This window comes from Periplaneta americana, chromosome 2, assembly GCF_040183065.1.
Source record: "Periplaneta americana isolate PAMFEO1 chromosome 2, P.americana_PAMFEO1_priV1, whole genome shotgun sequence".
Classification (NCBI taxonomy): domain Eukaryota; kingdom Metazoa; phylum Arthropoda; class Insecta; order Blattodea; family Blattidae; genus Periplaneta; species Periplaneta americana.
The window spans coordinates 20,238,962-20,266,468 of NC_091118.1; the positions used below are offsets into that span (position 1 = coordinate 20,238,962).

The 27,507-nt window shown below is 34.7% G+C and overlaps 1 protein-coding gene across 3 annotated transcripts in view; it reads left to right on the forward strand.

The window, feature by feature from the left end:
* LOC138715513 (CARD- and ANK-domain containing inflammasome adapter protein-like) overlaps positions 1–18,388 on the forward strand; it is a 44,978-nt gene extending 26,590 nt beyond the window's left edge. For all 3 annotated transcript variants that reach the window (XM_069848545.1, XM_069848525.1, XM_069848535.1), the window contains exons 4-8: positions 2,403–2,468; positions 5,190–5,252; positions 7,801–7,869; positions 10,816–10,860; positions 15,561–18,388. In XM_069848545.1, coding sequence (XP_069704646.1) covers positions 2,403–2,468; positions 5,190–5,252; positions 7,801–7,869; positions 10,816–10,860; positions 15,561–16,055 — 738 coding nt within the window. In that variant the 3' untranslated portion in view covers positions 16,056–18,388. The remainder of the gene's footprint in view (positions 1–2,402; positions 2,469–5,189; positions 5,253–7,800; positions 7,870–10,815; positions 10,861–15,560) is intronic.
* The last annotated feature ends 9,119 nt before the right edge of the window (positions 18,389–27,507 follow it).

The following is a 27,507-nucleotide window of genomic DNA, read 5'->3' on the forward strand; positions in this document are numbered from 1 at the left end:
ACGCTGTATCAACATTTAGGTTATTTAGTGTCTGAATGATATGAAGGTGATTATGCCGGTGAAATGAGTCCGGGGTCCAGCACCGAAAGTTACCCAGCATTTGCTCGTATTGGGTTGAGGGAAAACCCCGGAAAAAACCTCAACCAGGTAACTTTCTCCGACCCGGATTCGAACCCGGGCCACCTGGTTTCGCGGCCAGACGCACTAACCGTTACTCCACAGGTGTGGGAAGAAAATGTTTCTCAGGTACATTATATTAGAGTATCTATTTGATATTTATATTGCATTATATGTTATTATACATTTAGTAATAACTTATATAATTTTAAATTATACAAGTATTATGATATACATACTAGGTTCAAAAAGTTCCCGGAATTTGCTAGCATCATAGAAACAACGTACCTTAAACACTATTCTACAGCATTCCCTTCAAAATAGTTGCCTTCCGCAACAACACACTTTTGCCAACGCGTGTAGAGTTCCTGGAAGCAGGCCTGGAAGCCATTTTGTGAAACCCGTCTTAGTGCTCTCGTCGCGTTTGCGATAACCTCTTCAGCATTGAATCTCCGTCCTTTCAGATGACTTTTCAGACGGGGAAACAGAAAGTAATCAGGTGGTGAGAGATCAGGAGAGTATGGTGAGTGATCCAAAGCAGTTATGTTGTGCCTGGCAAGAAAATTCTTTACAATAATTGCGCGATGAGCAGGTGCATTGTCATGCATAAGGAACCAGTTGTTTTCTACCCACTTTTCTGGACGTTTCCTTCTCACTGCGTCCCAGAGGCGACGGAGGGTTTCTACGTACAATTCTTTCGTTACAGTACGACCTTCTGGAATGAACTCATGGTGCATGAGACCCTGAGAGTCGAAGAAAACTTCTAAAATAACTTTGCTTTAAGTGTGCTTAAATGCGACAGGCTCATGTCAGTAGATTTACTGGCATATGAAAGAACTCCTGCCTGACAAAATTCCGGCACATCCGGCATTGCTGATATAACCTCTGCAGTTGCGAGCGTCGTTAAATAAAACATAACATTTAAAATAACTTTGCCTTTGGAAGTGTCCCTAGGAAATTTTTGCTTCCGAGGAGATGTTTTCGATTTCCACTCAGATGACTGTCGTTTAGGGACTGGGTCGTACAAGTAGCACCAGTTTCATTTTGTTTAAGAAATCACCATCTTCATCAGCCATACTGATCATGTCCCCAGCAAAACACAGAACTTGATGTTTGTACTTTGCTATGTGGACATAATTACAAAATGCGACGAACAAACAAAACACTATGATAAACAAATGCCTACAACTCAAAACCAATAATTGCCATTATCAACAAACTTTAAGGAAATGACATCATGAATGTTACCAACAAAACAAATGTATAATATCCCTTGTTATATATTAATACGAAAAATGGTAGTAAAATTCCGGGAACTTTTTGAACCTAGTAGTATTATAGTATAATATATAACACTTCATGATATATCATATTATATTATATTATATTATATTATATTATATTATATTATATTATATTATATCATATCATATCATATATATCACATCATATCATATTACATTATATTATATTACATTATATTATGTATTAACAGGATGACAATAATGCACTTAGTGAATCGGCTATGAGAATTAGCTACAAAAATTTGCCACGAAATTGCAAAGGAATTGAAAACATTCAACGAAGATGAATTCATCAAGCGATGTTTAATTATATTGGCAGATGAACTCTGTCCACAGCAAATAGGGGAAGTGGAAGCCATACGCCTGTATCGTAGAACCGTGGTGAGGAGATTGCAGTATGTGCGTATGGGTTATGTAAATAAGCCTAATGATTTGTGTGTGTGCATAGAGCGAAGTTTATTCCATTAAATTAATAAGAGTGTTATAAAGTCTGTAATGTACAATGGATTGATGTAATATCCTTATAAACTAGTCTATTATGTACTGACAGACTGAATGACTAGAACAACCGTGGCTCTTGTTATATTAATGCAGGGAAGGTAGCTGTAATGCGAGTCCGCCACTGCGTGAGCGTTCTGCTCTGGCTTGCCTTGCGGAGCGAGAGCAGCTCTGGCCGACTAAATGGAGCCGCTCTCATGCCCGGCCCTGTTTTAAGATATAAACATATTATTAACGCATAAGAAAGTGTTATTATAAACATGTTTAATTTGACTCATATTTCATAAATATTTATATAGCTTTTTTAATGTGAGGAAGAAGGCGACAAGCATGAACTTGGAGACGTTGTCCGTCGCTATGGATTTTTAATTGAAAAAGTCCAGATCATAGCGGTACTCGAACTCGGACCGCCTGCGTGACAGGCTGAAGGTGTGACCACTGCAGAGAAATATTCTTATTAAGTGTGATTGATTCTCTTTTCAGGCTATTCATCAGCCTATAGGATACTTAATGAATAGGTGCGACACATCTCAGCTCACCACTCAGCACGTAAGTTCACTGATTTGTAAGATGAAGATCTGGTATATTATCTTATATGTTATATGAATCGATTTTTTTAAAGGCGTTAATTGAGGAAAAGTAAATTTTTGGGAAACTGGAAAAAAATACTATATTAGAAGAAAACTATCTGGAAATATATAGCAATTCCGGACATGTGGGCTGATAGTCTAGGTTACAGTTATTGATTTTTAAAGTAATTATACGCATTATGCGGATACTTACTTACTTTTAAGGAACCCGGAGGTTCATTGCCGCCCTCACATAAGCCCGCCATTGATCCCTATCCTGAGCAAGATTAATCCTTTCTCTATCATCATATCCCACCACCCTCAAATCCATTTTATTATTATCTTCCCATCCACGTCTCGGCTTCCCTAAAGGTCTTTTTCCCTCCGGCCTCCCAACTAACACTCTCTATGCATTTCAGGATTCGCCCATACGTGCTACATGCCCTGCCCATCTCAAACGTCTGGATTTAATGTTCCTAATTATGTCAGGTGAAGAATACAATGCGTGCAGTTCTGTGTTGTGTAACTTTCTCCATTCTCCTGTAACTTCATCCCTCTTAGCCCCAAATATTTTCCTAAGCACCTTATTCTCAAAACCCTTAACCTATATCCCTCTCTCAAAGTGAGCGTCCAAGTTTCACAACCATACAGAACAACCGATAATATAACTGTTTTATAAATTCTAACTTCCAGATTTTTTGACAGCAGACTGGATGATAAAAGCTTCTCAACCGAATAATAACAGGCATTTTCCATAATTATTCTGTGTTTAATTTCCTCCTGAGTGTCATTTATATTTGTTACTGTTGCTTCAAGATATTTGAATTTTTCAATCTCTTCGAAGGATAAATCTCCAATTTTTGTGTTTCCATTTCGTACAATATTCTGGTCACGAGACATAATCATATACTACACTAATCTTCATGCAAACTGACACACCACCACACATCTACAACCCTGTAGAACAATTAATTACACGGATCTTTGGCGATCGTGTTATCTATAGACACTTTACAACAATAGCCTATGGCCTCCACGACCTCCTTACTTCAATACCACAGGCTTTGGGTTGTGGAGTTGCCTTATAGAACGATTTACATGGAACACCCAATAACACTAGTGTTCTGAAAGATGCTATCTCGCAAAAAGACTGGGAATTGAATATTCCAAGACATTATCTGCAATATTCTGTACATGGTGTTGCAGAATGAATGGTGTTTGTTGAACAAGCGAACGGCGAACTTATTCCCATTATTTTGTAAAAAATCAAACACCATGGTTTGCCAACACAGTGACGTCATTATTTTTGCCTACCTCAGATATTATAATATTTTAACGCATTAATGTTCGATTAACTAAAATGTGTCTCAGTGAAACGTACAATAGAGTTCGTATAGGTCAGTTTCTGTCAGATGCGTTTCCAATTCACTGCGGGCTAAAGCAACGAGATGCAGTATCACCTTTACTTTTTAAATTTGCTCTAGAGTATGCCATTAGGAAAGTCCAGGATAACAGAGAGGGTTTGGAATTTAACGGGTTACATCAGCTGCTTGTCTATGCGGATGACGTGAATATGTTAGGAGAAAATCCACAAACGATTAGGGAAAACACGGGAATTTTATTGGAAGCAAGTAAAGAGATAGGTTTGGAAGTAAATCCCGAAAAGACAAAGTATATGATTATGTCTCGTGACCAGAATATTGTACGAAATGGAAATATAAAAATTGGAAATTTATCTTTTGAAGAGGTGGAGATGTTCAAATATCTGGGAGCAACAGTAACAAATATAAATGATACTCGAGGGGAAATTAAACGCAGAATAAATATGGAAAATGCGTGTTATTATTCGGTTGAGAAGCTTTTATCATCCAGTCTGCTGTCGAAAAATCTGAAAGTTAGAATTTATAAAACAGTTATATTACCGGTTGTTCTGTATGGTTGTGAAACTTGGACTCTCACTTTGAGAGAGGAACATAGGTTAAGGGTGTTTGAGAATAAGGTGCTTAGGAAAATATTTGGGGCTAAGAGGGATGAAGTTACAGGAGAATGGAGAAAGTTACACAACACAGAACTGCACGCATTGTATTCTTCACCTGACATAATTAGTAACATTAAATCCAGACGTTTGAGATGGGCAGGGCATGTAGCACGTATGGGCGAATCCAGAAATGCATATAGAGTGTTAGTTGGGAGGCCGGAGGGAAAAAGACCTTTAGGGAGGCCGAGACGTAGATGGGAAGATGATATTAAAATGGATTTAAGGGAGGTGGGATATGATGATAGAGAATGGATTAATTTTGCTCAGGATGGGGACCAATGGCGGGCTTATGTGAGGGCGGCAATGAACCTCCGGGTTCCTTAAAAGCCAGTAAGTAAGTAAGTAAAGTTTGAAGTGACTTTTGAATCACTTTATACTCCTCGTCTCTTACGTCCTCACTCATCTCATCGCCGGTTTACTTTTTGAATCACTCTGTATAATTTATCTCCTCTTCAGTTAATGCTGCTTTATATAAGCTGGAAAATCCTCAGCCTCGCGGGAAGCTCAAATAATCCACATATAAGTGCTCGTACTTCATAACATAACATACAGTAGTCACATTGCTTTTGCATGGTGATGAGTGAAGTAATAGGCCTACAGATAAGGGATTGGAAGTAAACGAAGTGTTTATTTCTCCTATTAAAAATTCTTTTTTTTTTTCAGTGTCTTCAGAATGTCAGCAGTATGGAACTAAACCACATAGTACTTCAGTTTAATAATTTTCATGTGAGTAAATACATTTCCAAGATGAATGTTCTGCTAATTTGCTATACATATCTTAACATTTTGAAAATAAAAATAAATTGAAAATGTATAAGGTATTTAAGAATGGTTCTGTAAGAAGTCTATACTGGAATTAAAATTATAAAATACAATTATATACTTTTTAACGTGGTAATGCATTTTAGTCGATATTCATATTACCACGTACACAATATTTGCATGGGAAACATCGAAACATATTAGACGGACCGCTTGGAAAATCATCGCACGCTTCTGTTTCCATGGTATCACAAGTGACATCAAATTACATTTTTTATGTCAAAACATTACAATATCTCTTCTGTACCACGAACATAGACGTTTCTTGCACAATATACAGTTGCCTACGCGATAACAGAAACACATTGTAATAAATTATTGCTCGGATACTGTGGACGTTCCTCCAGTAACCAAGTATTTATTTATTTATTTATTTATTTATTTATTTATTCATGCATTTATTTATTTATTCATTCATACATTTATTTATTTATTTATTCATGCATTTATTTATTTCTTCATTCATACATTTATTTATTTATTTATTTATTTATTTATTCATACATTCATTCATGCATTTATTTATTTATTCATTCATACATTTATTTATTTATTTACTTATTTATTTATTTATTCATACATTCATTCATGCATTTATTTATTCATTCATTCATTCATTCATGCATTTATTTACTTATTAATTCATTCATTCATGCATTTATTTATTTATTTACTTATTAATTTATTCATTCATGCATTTATTTATTTATTCATTCATTCATGCATTTATTTATTTATTCATTCATTTATTCTTTTATTTATTTATTCATTCATTCTTTCAAGCATTCATTTATTTATTCATTCATTCATGCATTTATTTATTTATTTATTCATTCATTCATTCATGCATCTATTTATTCGTTCATGCTTGCATTTACTTATTTATTTATTTATTTATTTATTTATTCATTCATGCATGTATTTATTTATTCATTCATTCATTCTTTCATGCATTTATTTATTTATTCATTCATTTATTCATTCATTCATTCATGCATTTATTTATTTATTTATTCATTCATTCATTCATGCATTTATTTATTTATTTATTTATTTATTCATTCATGCATTTATTTATTTCTTTATTTATTCATTCATTCATGCATTTATTTATTCATTCATTCATGCATTTATTTATTTATTTATTTATTTATTCATTCATTCATGCATTTATTTATTTATTCATTCATTCATTTATGCATCTATTTATTCATTCATTCCTTAATTTACTTATTTATTTATTTATTCATTTATTTATTTATTTATTTATTTATTCATTCATTCATTCATTCATGCATTTATTTATTTATTCATTCATTCATTCTTTCATGCATTTATTTATTTATTCATTCATTCATGCATTTATTTATTTATTCATTCATTCATGAATTTATTTATTATTCATTCATGCATTTATTTATTTACTTATTTATTCATTCATGCATTTATTTATTTATTCATTCATGCATTTATTTATTTATTCATTTTTTTATTTATTCATTCATTCATCCATCCATTTATTTATTTAGTTATTTATTTATTTATCTATTTATTTATTCATTCATTCATTCATGCATTTATTTAATTATTCATTCATTCATTCATTCATGCATTTATTTATTTGTTCATTCATTCGTTCATTCATGCATTTATTTATTTATTTTTTTTATTTACTTATTTATGTATTTATTCATTTATGCATTCATTTATTTATATCTATTTATATATTTACTAAAATTCAAATTTACCAATTTTATTCAGACAATATGTTGTGTGTATTTTATATCGTGATTATGATAAGGCCTATAACATAATATATTTCGTTATACGTGAAGTTAATATTTTCATCACAACACATAATGAACTTAGTGAAATAATTATTTCCAGAACCACAAGTATTGTGTAGGTTTGTGGGGAGGTAGAAATTTTAGATCATGTTGTAACATTACAATAAATTATACATACTGTAATTTATTGTAATGTTGTGTTGTATTTTGATTCACTGTAATATAGTAAACTATTATATTAAATACTTAATTTTAGAATAGTAAAATTTATAATAATTGTGATGAGCTTTTACTGATATTTTGGTTTCAATGTACTTGGGGTAAGATCACTAAAAACAGTCACTGTAAATAGCCTCCTTTCTGACGTTGGGTCCAATCACGGGCGGCCAACGGACACTACTAACCTTTGTCTCCAATCAAGCATGCAAATATAGGCTAACCTTAAAAACTTTTTTGGTCATAAATATCCTAAGTTTATTGATAAGTTAAGGAACAAAGAGTAACTATTCCTCACGCTGTGTCCACATTCTCTTGTTTCGGTTCACTTAAAATTATTTCAGGTATCAAACAGCTTCATTCATTCTGTTCTTTGTTATAAATAAATCTGTGAGTCGTAACAAAAAATATAATTCTGTACTACGGCTATACAGTTATTTTCTTTCCAGTCTGAGCGGAATGTTACGAATTTGAGTAGCAATAATCTCACAGAGGAACTCAGCAGTACTCAAGAACCGGTAAGTTAATTCGTTTGTAAGATATATTAAGTTTGATACAAACCTGCATACCAGAAAAAATAGGCTATGTTTCCTTTGCTGAAATGAAATTCTGCTCATTGTTGACCTGATTGCTATGTGCTGTCAGCGAATAGGGATTATAAAGAATGGACACTGAGCGAATTTTCCTATGTTTTGTTTCTCTGTGCGCCAGCGTTTAGTTCCACTTTCAAGCACTAGAGGTTGGTGTAATCGAGCATAGGCTAAGATAATAATTGAGAATAGAGTTGAGACACAGGATCCAAACATCGCCTACCTTATTGCATAATCCAGTAACGCTTTGCTTCAAATAAATTCAAGTTAACAGCTTTTCCTTATTTCTCAGTGACGAACTAGTTGTAATAATAATTTTTTATATTTCAGATATAATAAATTATATTATAAAATAATATAATATACTATAAAATTATGTATCAAATTCGTTCAATATTTGTATATAACATAATATAGGTATATGGTTTTACTTCTCATAAGAGTTTTGTTTTTCCATTTTCAGCACTATTAAATCATTACACATTTTAATTGTTGTTGGGGTCAACGTCTCAAATCTCATTATAAAGGAACTCTAGAGTCTAGACATTACAGTTAATGATGGATTTATTATTTTATGGATCCTTATTTTATTTGAGTACATAATGTACCTAGATGTATTAATTATATGTGTTATATTTCCGCTGTGTCGACTGCTAGCTGGTGTGATGTCAGCGCCAACTCCAGGGAGAAAGCAGAATCTGACGCTCTAGCTGGCTTGAAGGTCATTGAAATCAGTCCGGCTACATCAAAGGTACCGACGCGAAGTGTCCATTCTTTATAATCCCTATTCGCTGGTGCTGTCTTATAATGAGCTTGCGCGGTCAGCGACCTCGGAGGATGACTTTAATTTCGGTAACTAAATTAGGCCTATGGCTGCAGGAGTAGCAAAAGAATTATATTAAAAATAATATCACTGTAGATTAAACTTCATTCTGTAAAATTTTATTCTAGAATAATTTAATGTATAAAAACTTTAGTTACAATGAAATATTTACGGAACTATATTTCACAGCGTAGACTATCTTACAATGGTTTCACTCATATCTTATTTAGATGAAAAACAGAAAGTCGAAATCAATACAACTATGAAATCTGCATCGACATGGGGAAGTATTAATAATGAAATTCCTCAAGGATCAATATTAGGTCCCCTACTTTTTCTAGTGTTCATAAAATAATGATCTTGCCGTCAAATAAAAGATGTAGGTCATCCCATATTATTTGCAGATGACACAAGTGTAGTAATTACAGCCAACCAACTCCAATCATTCCAATCTTCAAGAGATGCAATTCTGCTCAAAATATGTGATTGGTTCTCAGCCAGTAAATTAGTATTAAATTGTAACAAAACTAACATAATTCAATTTAAATCCTGTCCAAATTCAACCTCGCAAATTTCAAGAGCAATAAATATGTCATAACAATAAATTCCTAATAGAAAGAACAACAACCAAATTTCTTGGCTTACAGATTGATAATGTGTTAAATTGGAAAAATCATATTAAATAAATTATCCCCAAACTAAATTCAGCGTGTTTTGTTATTAGATCTATGCAAGAGATGGTAAATATCAGTACCTTAAAAACAATATACTTTGCATATTTCCACTCGATAATGAGTTTTAGAATAATCTGGGGAAATTTCACAGATAGTAACAGTATATTCCTGCTACAAAAAGAGTAATTATTAGAATAATAGTAGGTGCACAAATCAAGGGAATCGTGTAGGGTCATTTTCAAAAAAACTACAAATAATGCACTTGGCTTGTCAGTATATTTTTTTCAGTAATAAATTTCCTCATATGTAATCGTGAAAACTTTGTAACTAATTCAATAGTTCATAGCATAAATACTCGTCAAAAATGACTTTCATACTTCATCGGCAAGTCTATCGTGCTATCAAAAAGGAGTGCGTTATATAGCAGTGAAATTGTTAACAGCCTCCCTATGGATATAAAAAATGAAACTCAAAACATAAGATTATTTAAGACAAAATTAAAGAAGTACCTAATTTCTCACGTCTTCTATGCTGTAGGTGAATTCATGACATTCAACAACACTGCATGTATATTTATGTCTTGTATTAGGCCTAAGTATTGCTACTAAAACTTTGTGTTGTACTAGTAGACTATATTGTAAAACACTTCTGTATATATTTCAACCAGACTGTGACTATAATTAAGACTTTATAGTACTATTACCATTATTTTTGACATGTTCCATATTTCAGCTTCGCACATGCGTATAAATGTCTACATTTTCATATGAAGTCTGAGTAGCACAACGAACCCCCCTGAGACACCAAAGAGCGAAGAGCGAAGACTAAACACTCGATAATGCGTCATGAACATAACCACGGGAAATTGTCAAATGACAGATCAAATACTATGGTTTTACAAATACATTATTTGAGCAAAAATTATCACTGTGCTGTAGCACTGTAGCACATAGGGATGGGCCGCCCGTGTATACAGTCACGAAGCTTGACTTGTTGAGGGTACTAGGAACAATAGACTGTCCCGGTACTATTTCGCATTGTCTGTAATGAGGTGATAGTAGCGATCCTAGTGGTCAGCAACTATCTATGGATGGATATTTACTACGTACTGAGCTTCGTGACTGTATATACTAGACTGTGCTATTAGTCAGAAACAGTCAGCGTTTGAAGTTTGCGCTGTGCGAACAGTAAAATCCATGTGCGCATGCTCAGAACTGTTCAAACCAGTTTGGAACTGCTGTGCGAACAACCCTATTGACTGATAAAGTAATCCACTGACCGGGTGTAACTTATCTGTTAGAAACGTATATACATAAGTTACCTATCTTAATTGTCATTTTTATATAAATTAATTAATATGTTAAATTTTCTTTTCAGTCCCTTTACAGTGAATCATGCAGACAGACGTTTGATATGGCAATGGTGAGTACGTTTGTTAATCTAAGTTGACGATACGGTACTACAGCAATTTTTTATCTTAAATCTTTCAGATCTGTTCATGCATGAATATATCCATCAATCTGATCGTTAGCTTCTTCCATGTGTCCGTCAATCTATCCTTTGATCAATTCGATACATTTTACGTTCCCCCCCTCCCGTATTTGCTATAAGGTACACGTACCAAATAACGCCACCTTAACACTTCAGTCACTTTTTCTCTGGAAATAAGTTATGTACAAACACGAAAATTATGAAATAGAAACTGTAATCTTATCTTTACAAAATAGCACAATGAAAGTGGATATATTATATACCGAACAAGAATTAGAACTCAAATAGGAAAACTTTGTAAACTGGCGTTATTAGGAACAGGTTGTCCAATTAACGCCACCTATTTTCTAGTAATCTATACACTTATAATTGTGAATGAATTATTTTTCCTAAGCAACACAAATTTAACTAAGAGACTAAATTTGAGTTTCTGTTAATAAAAGATACAAAATCACTCAATACTAATGAAAGATTCTTGATCTGAAACTGAAACACCAGATGGATTAGGAAAATATGTTTTCCAGTGACTCCTTACTTTAAAAAAAAGAGACAATGTGACACAGTAGAAAGTTATTAAACACAAAAGCATTTACCTTAGTTTAATATGAATGTTTTCCAATAAGTAAAACAAAAAAATTAAGTTATGTAAAATAAAAAAAAATTAAGAGTTCGATAAGCAATTGAACCAATATCATCACTGCACATTCTGAGCATTTGTAAGTTGAAAGCTCAGTGATTTTCCTGATGTTTTCACACTGATGCTGTACTGTCAGCCTTAGTACTAACATAACCTAAACTTTTGTCTGTAGACCTTTAACGCCACACGAAAATATATAGTTTAATATAACTTAGTTATTATTTGCTCAACACACAAAATAAAATATTGCCTCTTACCTTGATATAAGAACAGCCATTCACTATCAACACACAACAGGAAAATGATGGAATATAACGTCACTCGTAAATGTCAGCGGACAGCTAGTAACTCATTTCATCACTAGATTGCAAGCGAATGCAGGCTACAGTAGTGCACTACCGAAGACTTGTGTCGTTAACAAATTTTAATAGGTGGCGTTAAAGGTATACATGGCGTTATTTGGCTCAGGGACCTTACATTAATATGGGTCTGTAACAATTTTCGTTCAAAGTAAATAACGTTAAGTGCAGAAAGCTGACATGTCCAATAATTTTAACCTCTCGGCCTGTCAAAATACTGTAAATGAATGCACAATTCTTTAAATGCTCATAAAGTACTTGTACGATAAATACTCAACCATCAAGAGCCTTTAAAACTAAAATCAGAGCTAGGAAATTGGTACCAAAACTGTTAAGTTGTATGAGCTTGGACTATACCTCTACCGAGTGAAAAGTGAACCAGAGCGAAAAACACGTACAGCCGGGTGGTAGCCAAACATGTGCTCCATTCGTCCACGACCTTAGATCATGAAAATAATAAGCGTTTAATATAAAAAAACAATAATTTGTAAATATGAACTTCATAACTCCCAATCTAAAATAATTTACCCATAATAACATACAATTATGATTCTAGCCTCATTAGCCTATAACAAATAACAATGAATATTTTCATTTTATCAAAAGAAAATATATTCCATGTTCAGAAAAAAAAACAATACTTATACTCTGAAAATATTCATTCTACGTCACAAGACGTTACTGGAGTAAGTCTGAAATATGATGCAGTATTTTTTACTATCATCAGGTGAAAAAGTACATTGTGAATCTAATAGTATCTCGTATGTGGCACATAATATTAAAGCCATAATTGTTTTCAAGAAAATTAGTCATTTCTATTGTAATGACAGATAGGAAGTTCGTATCGTAATTCCGATGTTGAACTTAAGGCCCATTCACAATGAAAATTAAACATAACAGTAACATAAACACAGAAGTTTGCGCCCAGGCTACCAAATGGGATCATTCACAATGATTCACATAAGCATTGACATAAACATTACCGTAAGACGTTAACATGAAAGTTTGCAAACTCCAAACTTTCATGCTTAGCCTATGCTTACGTGATTTGCAAACAGAACACAATCGTGGAGCGCTGAAGTATACGACAGAATAAGAGGAAATGACGTCGTTGTTATGTTCCAATGGTTACTAAGTATGTTTGCTGTTACGAATGATGGTATGACTTCTTGATTTTACTGTAACGTTAAGTTAACGCTTACGTTATGTTTAATTTTCATTGTGAATGAGCCTTTAGACTGTAACGCAACCGAATGCATAGCAGCACGAGACGTCAAAATTTAACGAAGAATAATCTGGGGAAAAATAAACGTGTTACACACTGCTGTTTGCATAATTATTTAGTAACAGATGAGTTTACTTTTTTGAAATTATGAATAATATTACGTAATACAATAATAACAGAATAGCTCACTTTGCTCAAAATCTAAAATATTAATATAAACTAACAATATTCTTCAAACTATTCACGACTATACACAGCTCCACAGAATGATACTATGCGTTGTTTATGTGAACTGCGTATCGTCTGTAGCGAGCGGAAGCAGGGCTAGGCGCGGGTGACATCTATACTCCTCGCTGTAATCAACTGAAAACTACTGTTTTGGTACGAACTAATAGTAGGTTAGGTATGATATGTGTAAACAGTGTGTCTCCTGTAAAATTTATAAAAGTGGACATGTTACCTTTCTGCATTTAGCGATTCATTTAAATTATATAATTTCAATATTCATAAGGGCGACCCTGATCCATTAATCGATGTAAGTTATCAATCAATCCTTCGGTAATTTCCTAGTACCCGGTACTCGTTACATGGGTCGTTTTTATGTTTAACATATTTAATATAACTTGTTGCTTGTGAGCCATCCCAAACCCCGACCTCCACTCCTAAGAGCGCCAGTCCTTATATCCGTCAGGCAAGGCCTTCTGACAAATAAAAGCAATTGACAATAGATATCTCAATCGTGACCTCATAAAATATCCTATCAATTGAATAATCGATCTTGCTACGTACAACATAATTATATTATTATATTATTACCCATTTCAGCGAGTACTGACGACCACTGCAAAATACGACAATTTGGTCCAGGGAGCATTCTCTTTTGGCACAAGGGTGATTTATGTAACATGTTTCTTATTAAGCCTTTTAAATACCGGTACATTCTTTAATAAATCACTGAAAAAGAAATGTGAATATAGGAAATGGAGTACGAAATTATTATTATTTTTTGGCGCATCATTTTTACGTAAATAACTACAAATAAAAAGGGATTATTAGCAAGTATGTACACTGCTTTTGTCATATGCGCATCACCATGCTTTCCAAAAGGCACTTTTCAGTGCCCGACACCCCGACTTATATTTTATGATGTGTTCTTTCTTGCTTTAGGGGGCTCCGCCCCCTAAAACCCCTCTTGGGGACTTGGCCCACAAACCTTCATGCAATTAATTTATAGTAATTAACCGGTCCATCACATTTGAGTTGAAGGTAGGAGTTACATTTTATAATGTGTTCTTTCTTGTTTTAGGGGGCTCCGCCCCCTAAAAACCCCTGTTGGGGACTTAGTCCCCAAACCCTCATACAATTAATTTATAGTAGCCTAATAAACCGGTCCATCACCTTTGGGTTGAAGGTACGAGTTATATTTTATGATGTGTTCTTTCTTGCTTTAGGGGGCTCCGCCCCCTAAAACCGCTGTTGGGGACTTGGCCCCCAAAACTTCGTGCAATTAATTTATAGTAATGAACCGGTCCACCACCTTTGGGTTGAAGGTACGAGTTACATTTTATAATGTGTTCTTTCTTATTTTAGGGGGCTCCGCCCCCTAAAGCCCCTGTTGGGGACTTGGCCCCCAAACCTTCATGCAATTAATTTATAATAATTAACCGGTCCATCACATTTGAGTTGAAGGTACCGGTACATTCTTTAATAAATCACTGAAAAACAAATGTAATGTGAATATACAGGATGTGGAATGTGTACGAAATTATTATTATTTTTGGCGCATCATTTTTACGTAAATAACGACAAATAAAAACTAACATGCCACATAACATTACTTTAAGAAATACAGGAAAGAAGCATGAATAATATTCACCATTCTTAATGATCATGGGATACAAAAAAAAGTATGGAATAGAAATTACATACAAATGTGCGTGTAATAAACAATAAGCAAACCATCTTCGATTAATCGTTTCAAAACAACGTGAATATAGCGTGGATTGTGTAGGAAAATAATTTCTTATATGTTGCTCCCAATGTGCATCATTGTTAACTTATGAAAACAAATGAAATTTAACATGGCATATAAACACTATTTGAAGAAAGATAGGAGATATTAAGTAATATTCATCGTTCTTAATGATCTTCGGATGGAAAATATCAATGAAATATGTATAAAATATAAATTACATACAGGTGAGCATATAAAAAAGAGTAAGTAGAATCATTTATTTGATTAATAAGCTCAAATTACTCCAGGTTTAGTGTAAGAGTGGTCTATGTAACGAGTACCGGGTACTAGGAAAATACCAATCCTTCTACAATTTCAAGTGATTTTTGAGTCCAGATTGACTATTAGAAACATAATGAAAATGAATCTCTCTTGCTGCGAACTGTTTGAACGCAGGAACTGGCGAATCTGGAATGGCCGAGGAAACACCAGCTGTTGATCGAATCAATAACAACGTGTAACATGACGCTGACAGAAGCGTTGGTGCTTCTGGGCGCGAACTTCACCGTAAAGGCTTCATTCACCCTCATGCCGCTGCATTTGGCAGTCTTTCTTGGTCGTGTTGAGATGGCTTCCCTCTTCATCGCCGCAGGCGCAGAAATTAATGCAAGAGAAGACTTAGGCCTAACTCCACTGCATTGTGCCTTCTACAGCCCTAACTCCGATGCCATGGTAAGACTGCTCGCAGCCCACGGCGCCGATCTGGAGGCGATGAACAGCGAGATGAAAACTGCGCTCCACATGGCTGCAGAGTATAATCTGCCTACGGTTCAAACTCTTGTCGCCCTGGGAGCCAACAAAGAGGCGAGAGACAAAGATGGACTGACCCCGCTGGATTTGGCCAGAAACCTGGGTCATACTCAAGTGGTGAATTGGCTGTCCGCGCCTTGATTGTATGAAATAAATAGACAAGTGGGATACTAGTTCATCGCATGATCGAGCTATTTTTAAGGGTGTATGTACGTGAAAGACCACAAATATTATCAGAAAATGCAGGTTATAAATTTCTAAAATTTTATAACATGAACTCACAATTGGACAAAAATTACAAGGTACCACAACAAGACTTATTAGAACTTAAATATCTGATAAAAGTATAAAAAAGTTTGTATGATTTGAGGCTTTCTCGGCGTTGTTTCGCTAATATGTTTTCGCGGGATATCAGCCGAGTTAAGATTTTGGAATGCTCCAAGCTGTTTGACCACACCAAGGTCATTAACAAATCAAGCCACTACTGGGATCGTACTATCAAGGAGGCCATAGAGATCAAGCTGGAGAAAAACAACTTTAACAGAGACAGTGGACTCCAGCTCAGTCAGGCATGGACACCGGCCTTGGACCAACTTAGGCCCTCTTACAATCAAGGTCATGAAGATCACGGACCGAGGACGGCAACCGATTCCAACCGGCGGAACAGGGCTCGCCGCCCGCCAAACTTCACACAGGAATCCCGGGAGGGGCGGAGCTTACGAGAGATGACAATTCCCGGCCCCGGATTGGCCGATCCGCCAACCAATCCCGTTTCACCTGAGACAGCCTAACATCTATATTACCTTTCGACTTTCTGTTCGGACATGGCTTCCCTGAAGATGGCTGCAGAGATAGCAGTCGAAAGCTTGGAGCATTCCAAAATCTTAACTCGGCTGATATCCCGCGAAAACATATTAGCATATAAAAAAGTTACTAATAATATTTTTCAAATCAGTTTTATCACAGTATAAAAAAAAAACAAAAAACAAAAAGAATTCTGCAGTTACATCATTTGGTAACCGTAACAACCATAACATTGTTATGGTCTCTCTGACATCTTTAATATTTTTCCTGCATATAATAAACACTTAGACTACTCTCAGACATGTAAGGTTGTTTATTTTAATACAATTAATTCTTTATTTGTCCTATATGAAATATATTAAAATTTACATAATGTTCTGTGACCTAATTTTCTATTTTCAAAGAAATGGGCATTATTATAGTCTACCTTTTGCATAAATGCATGTTAAATCAGTGTACAAAATTTCATAATTCCATCTCTAATATTTGTGGAGTTATTGAAATAATAACTTATGTGTGAAAATTTTCAAATTTTGGAAAATTTAATTTAAAGTAAAAAGTGAATTCTTAAAAATATTATTAGTAACCTTTTTTATACTTTTAGCGGATATTTAAGTTCTAAGAAGTCTTGTTGTGGTACCTTTTAATTTGTTTCCAATTGTGAGTTCATTTCCTTATAAAATTTTAGAAATTTAGGGCCTGCATTTTCTCATAATAATTGTGGTCGTTCACTTACATATAGGGCCTACTCTTAATATATTGTATTATATCGTCGTATTTTCCACGAACTGACGTATCTAAAAAAATTATATTTTTGAATTTATTTAAACAGATGGCTTGAAAAACTGTCCTTATCCGTCATAGATGATTTTCCACTTGACATGAAAATCTTGTAATACGAGAAATTGAAGTATTTAATAAAAGGAACCTTCTTCTGGTGTAAAATTACAATGAATATTGCTTCTAGAGTTATTTCAAATAATATTTTGGAAAAGGACAGTTTTCTAGCAAACCGGAGGAAAAGGACAGTTTTAACTATAGACTCATCGGATAGTTTTGAAACAGAAATTCAGTTTTAAATTAGAGCTATATTTATTAGCACGATGGTCTTGAGTTTGGTGTAATAACTCAATGAACTATTCAGACTGACTTTGTATCATTTATTTTAGAGCAGTGGTTCCAAAACTGTGGATCGTGACCAGGGGCAGTTTTCGAAGAGGGGCTGCGAAGCTGCAGCACCCCCAGACATTTGTGGCTCTTGTTTCGTTTTATGTTGTGAAAAACATTTATTATAGAGTCTTTATTTAGCGGCTCGAATTTTTTTTTTAAATTCGCTCTCAATGACATGCACGCAATCGTTAGTGAAGTCACTTCCTCCCCTGGTGCTGCCAGAGCGAAACCAGAGACAAGGACTATAGAGTGAAGCCACTTCCTCCCCTGGAGCTGCCAGTCTCGTCTCGGATGCTTTGGGCCAAGAGGCCTTCAAATATATCAAGCCCTCTTGCTTTGGGCGTTAGTTTTACCCCTCCCCCCGCTGCCCCTTGCCATGAATCCCGAGTTTCCAGGCGCTGCAAAATTTGCAGCAGTTTGTCAGTAGCGCGCAGTTTTAAATACATTTTCTTCAATGTTGTGAGTATAACAAGTGCAACAATGTTTAATTCTGTACAATATTTACAGTCTATTCAGATCAGTACCTTAACAATTCAGGAGAAATGTGAAATTAAGTGCCCATCAGTTGAATCTCATAATGGAAAGAGCCGCTAAGCAAAATACAAAGGCTCGCATATTTTTTGCTGATTTATCCAATATCCCTGCTTTCTTCTCTCGATCTCCATACAGTCTGTTTTAGATTAATGTGTTTCAAAGACAATTCCATCAGCTGGGGCAACAAGATGGATTTAAAATAAGACCAGTAAATGTTGTTCATGAGAAGAAGGAGCCATTGCTAGAATGTTTTCAAACCATAATGGAATCTGAAACATCTGACATCACAATAAATGAGGCAAGCGCCCTGATGCGTACTCTTGAAGATCCTGAATTCAATTTCTGACTCAGTTATTTTTTTCATTTATTGATGTATCGTGTGTATATATATATATATATATATATATATATATATATATATATATATATATATATATTATGCAACCAACTACAACATCGCCAGTTAGATATTTCTAAGGTTCAAATCTGCATATAAAAAATTAAATTATGGTTTATTTAACGGCACTCGCAACTGCAGGGGTTATATCAGCGTCGCCTGTGTGCCGGAATTTTGTCCGCAGGATTCTTTTAAATGCCAGTAAATCTACTGACATGAGCCTGTCTCATTTGAACACAACTTACAAGATAAGGCGCATGGAACTTATCTTTAAATAAAGTAAGTTGCTTGGTTTATTTTTGTATGCAGCCCCCCTTAATTCAATACCCACGAGCCGCCACTGGTCGTGACCTCTTGGAGGGTCGTGTAAAGAGTCGCAAGATGATTTAAAACAAAATCCTTAGCATTTGTTTTGCATGGGGAAACATGAAAGTCAAATAATATTTCAGTGATTTTGAAATAAATAATAGTTAATGCGACAACTGTGATTATTTTTCAGAATGTAGCTTTTCAAATATGGACTCGTCATTCGATACACACACACATTGATATTTTTGTCAAGTCCAAAGAGACTTCTTGCTTTTGTTTGCATTCATAGTCGGAAAGTTATTGTGCTTAAATGCGAGGTTGCAATTTTTGCATAAAATTAAAGATTTTTTTTTTCCCAAGCTCGAGGTATTCCTGCATTCTTTTGAAGTTATGGTTAAAATGCTTCGAGACTAGGCAGGGTAAAATTTAAAAAAAAAAAATAGTCCATCGTGAGTGAATTGGAAGATGATAGTGATATACTTTATGACGAATTAAGTTCGGAAGATGGATATAATTTTAATATGAGAAGAAATTCCGAAGGCCGTGAAAGAATAGTTCAAGATACTTTCCAATAACGTAAAATCACGAACTAGTTCTGACACCGTCCACAACTGTCGCGTGCGTCGAAAGATACTCGGTATTAGTTCGTAACTCGTTTTAAATTGCTTGTTCGAACAAATCTATTGATAAGTTTGTTTTCATTACATAGCCTACATAGGCCTATGTTTCAAAATGTATTCACAATTCTTTTAATTTGTTTATTTCCTTCATTCACTTTTGTGGTACTTCCTCAGAAATAATAATAATAATAATAATAATAATAATAATAATAATAATAATAATTTGCTTATTATAGTGTTATCACGGTCTAGTATATACAGTCACGAAGCTTGAGGTGATTTTCTGCATTTCTCGCGATACAATGCTCCAAGCGGTTAGCAACTGAGAGTACTAGGAACAATAGACTGTGGCGATACTATCACAGTCTACTATATACAGTCGCGAAGCTCAATATGTAGTAAAAATGCAAACATGGGTAGTTGCCCACCACTAGGATCGCTACTATCGCCTCATCATCGCAGATCTCTCTCCTAGTAGACGACAAAATATGTTACACTTTCGTTGTGTTGTTTTGGAAATATTAACACCTTCCTTCCATTATTGAAATATTAAATGCATAAAGTTAATTTATTATTTTAATGAAGTATATTAAATTCCACCATAAACTCGAAGATACCTGAAAGAAATAGGTTAATATTATTTTTGTTTGTGCAAAACGAACTGAAATTTACTATAATCGCTTCACTCATTCAAGATTATAGCGATAATCAACTATGAAACCAATAAATATTAATTTGCATTTCCCTTTACAACAATAATAATGGAAATATGAATTAATGGAGTAACTTACGTGTACCGGTACTTGTAGTGTAGGCTTACGTAGTTAACAAAGTGGGATGAGGTTAAGCAATAATAATCACACCAGAATTGGAAATAAAACGTGATCAATAAATTTTATTGTAACAGACTTTTTGTACATCTCTAGTAAAGTAACAAATAAAAATTACAACAAAATTAACAGCTATAATTAAAAACATATCCTTTGAAAAAAATAGGCCTAAGCAATAATAATCCCATCAGAATTGAAAATAAAACGTGATCAATAAATTTTATTGTAACAGACTTTTTGTACATCTCTAGTAAAGTAACAAATAAAAATTACAACAAAATTAACAGCTATAATTAAAAACATATCCTTTGAAAAAAATAGGCCTAAGCAATAATAATCCCACCAGAATTGAAAATAAAACGTGATCAATAAATTTCATTAAAACAAACTTAATTTTTCTACGTCTCTAGTAAAATATTATTATGCCAATTATTGTATTTTAGCCATTAACATTTTCATTACAACCAATAACGAACATTTCACAAGCATCAATGTGAAGTACGCAACGAGCTAGCACTCGATGGAAATACGACACAGTCCAAAGTCGACCGTGGACAGTCTATTGTTTCTAGTTGCTAACCGCTTGGAGCGCTTTATCACGAGATTTGCAAAAAATCACCTCAAGCTTCGCGACTGTATATAGTAGACTGTGATACTATTTCGCAAACGAGTTAGAAAGCTCTTTCAACTCGTTGTCTGTGATGAGGCGATAGTAGCGATCCTAGTGGCTAGCAACAAAATTTCAACTGTTATCTGATGCATATTCCCTACGTATTGAGCTTCGTGGCTGTATATACTAGACTGTGGTGTTACGGTGTCTCACAACGCCTTGCGACAGCTTAAGACGTTCTGCTCGCGACAACTAATTTGCTGGCTGTGTGGAATTTAAAAACTGGCCTATACTTGTTTTTTTTGAAAGATGGGACATGACAGTTAAGCGGCCGAGCTTGGAACTACAGTGCCATGTTGCCGATATGGACTACCACGCTGCCAGCTGATGGAAGCTAGCAATTGACGTTAAGATGGCTGACGTTAAAACATTCATTGACAATTGACGCGAACAATACAAAAATCGACAGAGAATCAAACACGAAACGTACCAATGCTAACATTGTGTGCACAATAAATGTCGCTAAGAGAGCTATAAGAACTCGCCATGTGGAAACATTAAGTTTGGCAACTCAACCGTTGTTACCATAGCAACAGGCTTATCACGCTATGTGACATTCAGTTGTTTTTCCGATCGCAACGCTCCTGTCATGTCCCATCTTTCAAAAAAACAAGTATAGCTATAAAATGGCGTCAATGAATGTGTCTAGGCCTATATCAGAAATTCTATTGTATTTGGTTATAATTTCCTAAGAACGCCTGATACATCTAAAAATCTATAACAACTATTGAAAGCGTCTTAAAATTAAATACTATTAATGTTGTGCACAAACGTCATTTTTATGTTTATGAGTACTTCACGAGCCACAATAATGAAACATATATTAAATCAATTATTATTATTATTATTATTATTATTATTATTATTATTATTATTATTATTATTATTATTCACCCGGTGCTTTCATACATTTGAAATTTTCTCCTATATTTTTAGAAACTACATTATTGTCGTGATATTGCTTCAAAGTGGGATTGTACAGAACGTATATTTCCTGTACTAAAACAACTAATTTATCCGCATCGAGCTCCATTATGAATAATGTGTACTGCACAACAATAGCATCTGTAGATAGAGGAAGCGTGTTATCATGGACGAGGCTACTCACGCATGCGCAGTACGCTGCAATTATCAGACTGCTCGCGACCAAGTTCAAGCGACCGTCGCGCAGCGTCTGATTCTGTGTGCACCCGGCCTAAATCGAAGAACATGTATGTGCTAACCGTCCCAAAGGAGCGCGAAATTTTTCTAATTTCTCTCCTGAAAAGTTATATAAACTGAGACACGTCAGTCCGTGAAAAATACTTCTAAAATAATATTTTATTGTCACCAGATTATTATTTTTTCTGTTAATGACAGATCTGGCATATTCAAGTTCTCAGGCACGCCTTAACTCTTACAGTTCTAAATTTAAGCCTCTTGATTTATGTAGATTAATCTTCTAATGCAATCTATTAGCCTAATCAATTACCATCAGGCCCTGCCTAATCTAGCTAATATCTAGACCTCCTTATTCCCTAGGCCTATAGTCTATGTTCTAATTACGAATGTCACATTCTTATCATTAACAAATAAAGCTTGTAATAACTCCTACTAGCAATGTCGCCTGTATGTATTTAAGTGGGGGGTTGATGAAGGTCTCATCTGCCAGAGTGGTGTAAGGCCTTCCGGGAAAAAAATGTTCAGTAGTCTGACCTTGTGAAAGCAATTTAAAGTAATCTGAACATTATAACGGGTTAACTATTTAAGAGTTTCAAGCACAAGTTTTCATAAAAATGTGAATAAAAATAATTAACAAAAAATAAAATTGTGATACCAGCCTAACACAAAGAAAAAATATTTTTGTCAAGGCTTTGTATTGAAAATAAAATAATAAAAATGCATTACTTACTTACTGGATTTTAGAGAGCCCGGAGGTTCATTGCCGCCCTCACATAAGCCCACCATTGGTCCCTATCCTGAACAAAATTAATCCAGTCCCTGTCCCTACCATCATACCCCACTCCCTGAAATCCATTTTTATATTATCTTCCCATTTACGTCTCGGCCTCACCAAAGGTATTTTTGTCTCAGGTCTCCCAACTAATAGTCTATACTGTATATAGCCTATGCATTTCTGAATTCACGCATAGGCCTACGTGTTACGTGCCCTGCACATCTCAAACGTCTGGATTTTCCTATTATGTTAGGTGAAGAATACAATGCGTGCAGTTCTCCATTATCCTGTGACTTTATCCCTCTTACAGCAAACGTTCTGATGGGGGCATATAAAAAAAGTTGATTTGTTTATCTTTCACCATGTTAATAATGTCAAAAGAAGTGCTTATAAAAATTTTGGCCACTCGATCGCAATTACGAGGGCCGTAAAAATATAAGTTCGCCAGGGGCCGTTCACAGAAAGAAAACACAATTTCATTGGAAAAATTTATTTGAATAGACACAGCAATTGTTGAGGTATTTTTCAACATATTCCCCACCAGAATTGAGATATTAACATTGGTATCAGGAGAAGAATAGCCTATCCAGAGCAGTGACGTCATGATTTGCTGACCTTTGCCTTGTGTTTCGTAGAAGAGTTCAGTGTCTCAGGAAACACTAACAGCTTAATGTGAACAGTATTAGGTCTACTGCAAGCTAATGCTTTCCTCATTTTATCATAACAGACAGCAACGCCACCATTGCTTTTCGATAATCGTTCCTTGCGTGAGCCATACCCCTCTGAATTTTAAGGGATACTCTCTTGGCCTTCCATTGTTGTGGCACTACATATCACAACACCCCTTTTCTTAATGGCCTCTTTATCTACCTCCACCCATTCCTGTACACTTTTCTGATTGGATTCCATCCAGCCTGCTCCGCGGTTGGGTAGAGATGTGTCACGTAACACCAATCATCGTGCAGGGCCAAGTGCAATGATGTGAAAGTGAAGCAGTAGTTATAGAATAGTATAAGAGTAAAAAAAACAGTCCCTTGCGGACCAACCGAAATAGGCTATTCATACCCCCACCACACGCACAAGCGGTCGCTAAACGCTAGCGTGCAACTGGAAGATGCACAGTGTTGCCAGTTCAGCGGTTTTCCCGCTAAATCTAGCTTTTTTGGATAACCAAATCCGCGGGTAAAATTATATTATCCCGCTTAGCGGGAATACTAGCGGTTTTTAATCTTTAAAATTTCTGAAATGATTTTCATATTAGTAGGCCTATTATAAGCGGCTTTCATAATTATGTTTAATTCGTTCAGTGTGTGTTCTGTGAAACAATGAATGTTTTAACGTAGTGATAGTTCCATATTATGTATGTTACCGTTAAAACCCGAAATCCGTCAAAACCAGTTTCAGCTAGTAAAAACTAGTTTAAGCAAATAAATATAGAAAGTAAGTTTTCGTATGATCTAGAATCAATGTCAGGTTAGGTTTGGTTTTTTTAGGTTTTTGTTTGGCAAAAAAAAAAAAACTAAACAAACCAAACCTGACCTGTCATTGATTCTAGATCTTACGAAAATTCGCTTTCTATCTATCTATATTTTAAAATTACTTTTTACTAGTTGAAACTGGTTTTGTCGGATTTTGGGTTTTAACGGTAACATTATATAGTGCAATAAGAATTTAAATAGGTTGTGTCTGTGATAAAAGTGTTCAAAATTGCTTTATAGCGCCACATTGGCAATGAAAAAAGTATGCAATATTCGTTACATTGGCGGGTGGATGCTCTGTCTTGACCATTATTATTATTATTATTATTATTATTATTATTATTATTATTATTATTATTATTGAATAATAAGTATACATTAAAATCTAGAGATATTTGCTAGAAAATCGCGGGTTTTCGAAAGTCATCTAGCGGGATTATACGAACAACTGTTGGCAACACTGAAGATGCAGCGTATGTTCATTTCAGAACTTCCCACCTTGACTAACTTCAGATGTGCAAGGGACACGATTTTGAGGAAGATCACGTCGATTTAGTTTTCGATGAGGACGTCCAAAACCATGGCTGACTGAATTTTCTGGCTCACTCCTTCACCTGCACCCACCCCGACTTTTGAATTTCAAATTTCACCCCATCTTCAGACACATCATTTTGAAGGTGATTATAAACTTTTTTTTGTGATTTGATCGTGTTGTTAGTTTAACTCAATAAATCAGTCCAATGTGGAGTAACGATTAGCGCGTGTACCCGTGATACGAGCGGGTCCGGGTTCAAATCCTGGTTGGGACAAGTTAACTATAATCTTTTCGCTGTAAGAAAAATCCTAATGTAAACAATAGCACGTGACTGAAGTGAGGCTTCATTGGCCGCTGTTTGGCGCCATAGATTCTCAGTTCGTGTTCCCGCCTACTGTTGTACATTCTGTTTCATGTTAAACATTTCCCGTTACTCGTCAAGTAGACCTAACCTCACTACTATGCATTCATTTTCTTAGGAAACATTTACTTTATAATTACTGTAATTAAATTATTTTTAAGTCTTATGTCTTCACAATGGACAGTTGAGGGTACAGAAGCCATACTACAGTACCACGTGCTTACGTGAACAACTAGGACTCAAGTGTTACAAGAACAGACTACTTCGGTATTACTGTTGGTATTCATCCGCGTTCATAGTGCATAACAAAATATAAAAGTAGCTTTTCTATTACATAAGGTTTTACATATGAGTGAAGTTATGTTTCATTGTATTTAACAACTAGAATTAAATTTTTTACTTTCAAATAATACAAGATTATGGTTTCCAAATACGAACTATATTTTCCTGCGTCGTGTGAGTGTTTCGACTGGGAGCCAATCACGGGTATGACAGCCACGTGCTTATGTTTACATCAGGATTTTTCTTACAGCGAAAACAGTATAGTTAGGGTTTTACCGGGGTTTTCCCTCAACCAATTGAAGCAGAATTGCTAGATAACTTTCGGCGTTGGACTGCGGACTTATTTCACCATAATCAATTCACATGTCATCATCATCATCATCATCATCATCATCCATACCATAGTCGGGTTCAGTTCACGGTACTTGTACAAGAGCGCGACAGTTCGGCTACCAAATCAATCACATAATACGAATAGTAAGCACAATAAGCCTCAGGCTGCAGTGCAAGCCTTCGGGTCCCTCCTCCGTAGGCCTACAAGAGAAAAAAAAATTCAATCGATCGTTATTAAACAATCGCTTTGGAACACCGCCAACACAGGAAAATAGAAGTGCCATACTTTTATAGGAACTCACCTTGCGTTCGGAAAGAAACTTTTTCCTCTCTTTCATGGAGAATTCGCAGTTATTAACACAATATTAACCCCTTCAGGCCTGATGCAGACTACGTTATAGTGCACATTGTTTTTTTTTTTTTTTTTTTTTGTCTTCGATACTTCTAAATTTTTTAAAAATTCAGTGTGATAGAAATGGAGAATATTATTTTTGAAACATTTCTATACCTGAATTAAAAATAAAATTTAAAATTTTGGGACCGCAGGAGTCAAAATTGTCCCCAAATTTTGATTTTGTGTGAAGACTTGATTTGGGAATTTTGGATCCCCAGACTCCTTATGTGACCAGTTTTTTTAAATATAAATTCAGGTCTGAAGGAGTTAAAACACAAACTTATACCGAACATCTTACTGCGTAGAGTGCAATGCAGCAAACTGAGTATTCTAACTTAGTGTAAATGTTTCGTCACTGTTTTGTTTCTTTTGATAGGTCTATTTTTGTACAATCAGTTGGCTATCTTTAGATAGGCCTATTTAGTCATTTGTTTTTAATAATTAATATTCCTATATTAGGCAATCGTTCGTACTTTTGTGTCCATTGTGACCTTATCTTTCTGCTTTTTTTTTTTACTCCCCTCTTTTTACATTTTGTTTCTTGTAGGCCTATTTGTATTTCTTTTCTATTTCTTATTTATTTTTTTCTCTGCATTTCTTTTCTGTATAGTTCTATAACCTACCTATTTTTATTCTGGTTGTGTGGTAGATAATTCATTATGGCCCTAACTTTATTGAATGAATAAATAAATAAATAAATAAATAAATAAATAAATAAATAAATAAATAAATAAATAAACAAATAAATAAATATACATCTTGGAAATATTACACATCCAACCAAAAAGCCAGAAACTAAATACACTAGAACAAAATGAAATATACAGACACACAAAAACACACCCCAATGAAATTCTCAACACACAACTCAATTTCAGAACACACATACTCTTTGACTCTACATTACACCACACGAACACACCCTCACAGGAAACAAAAC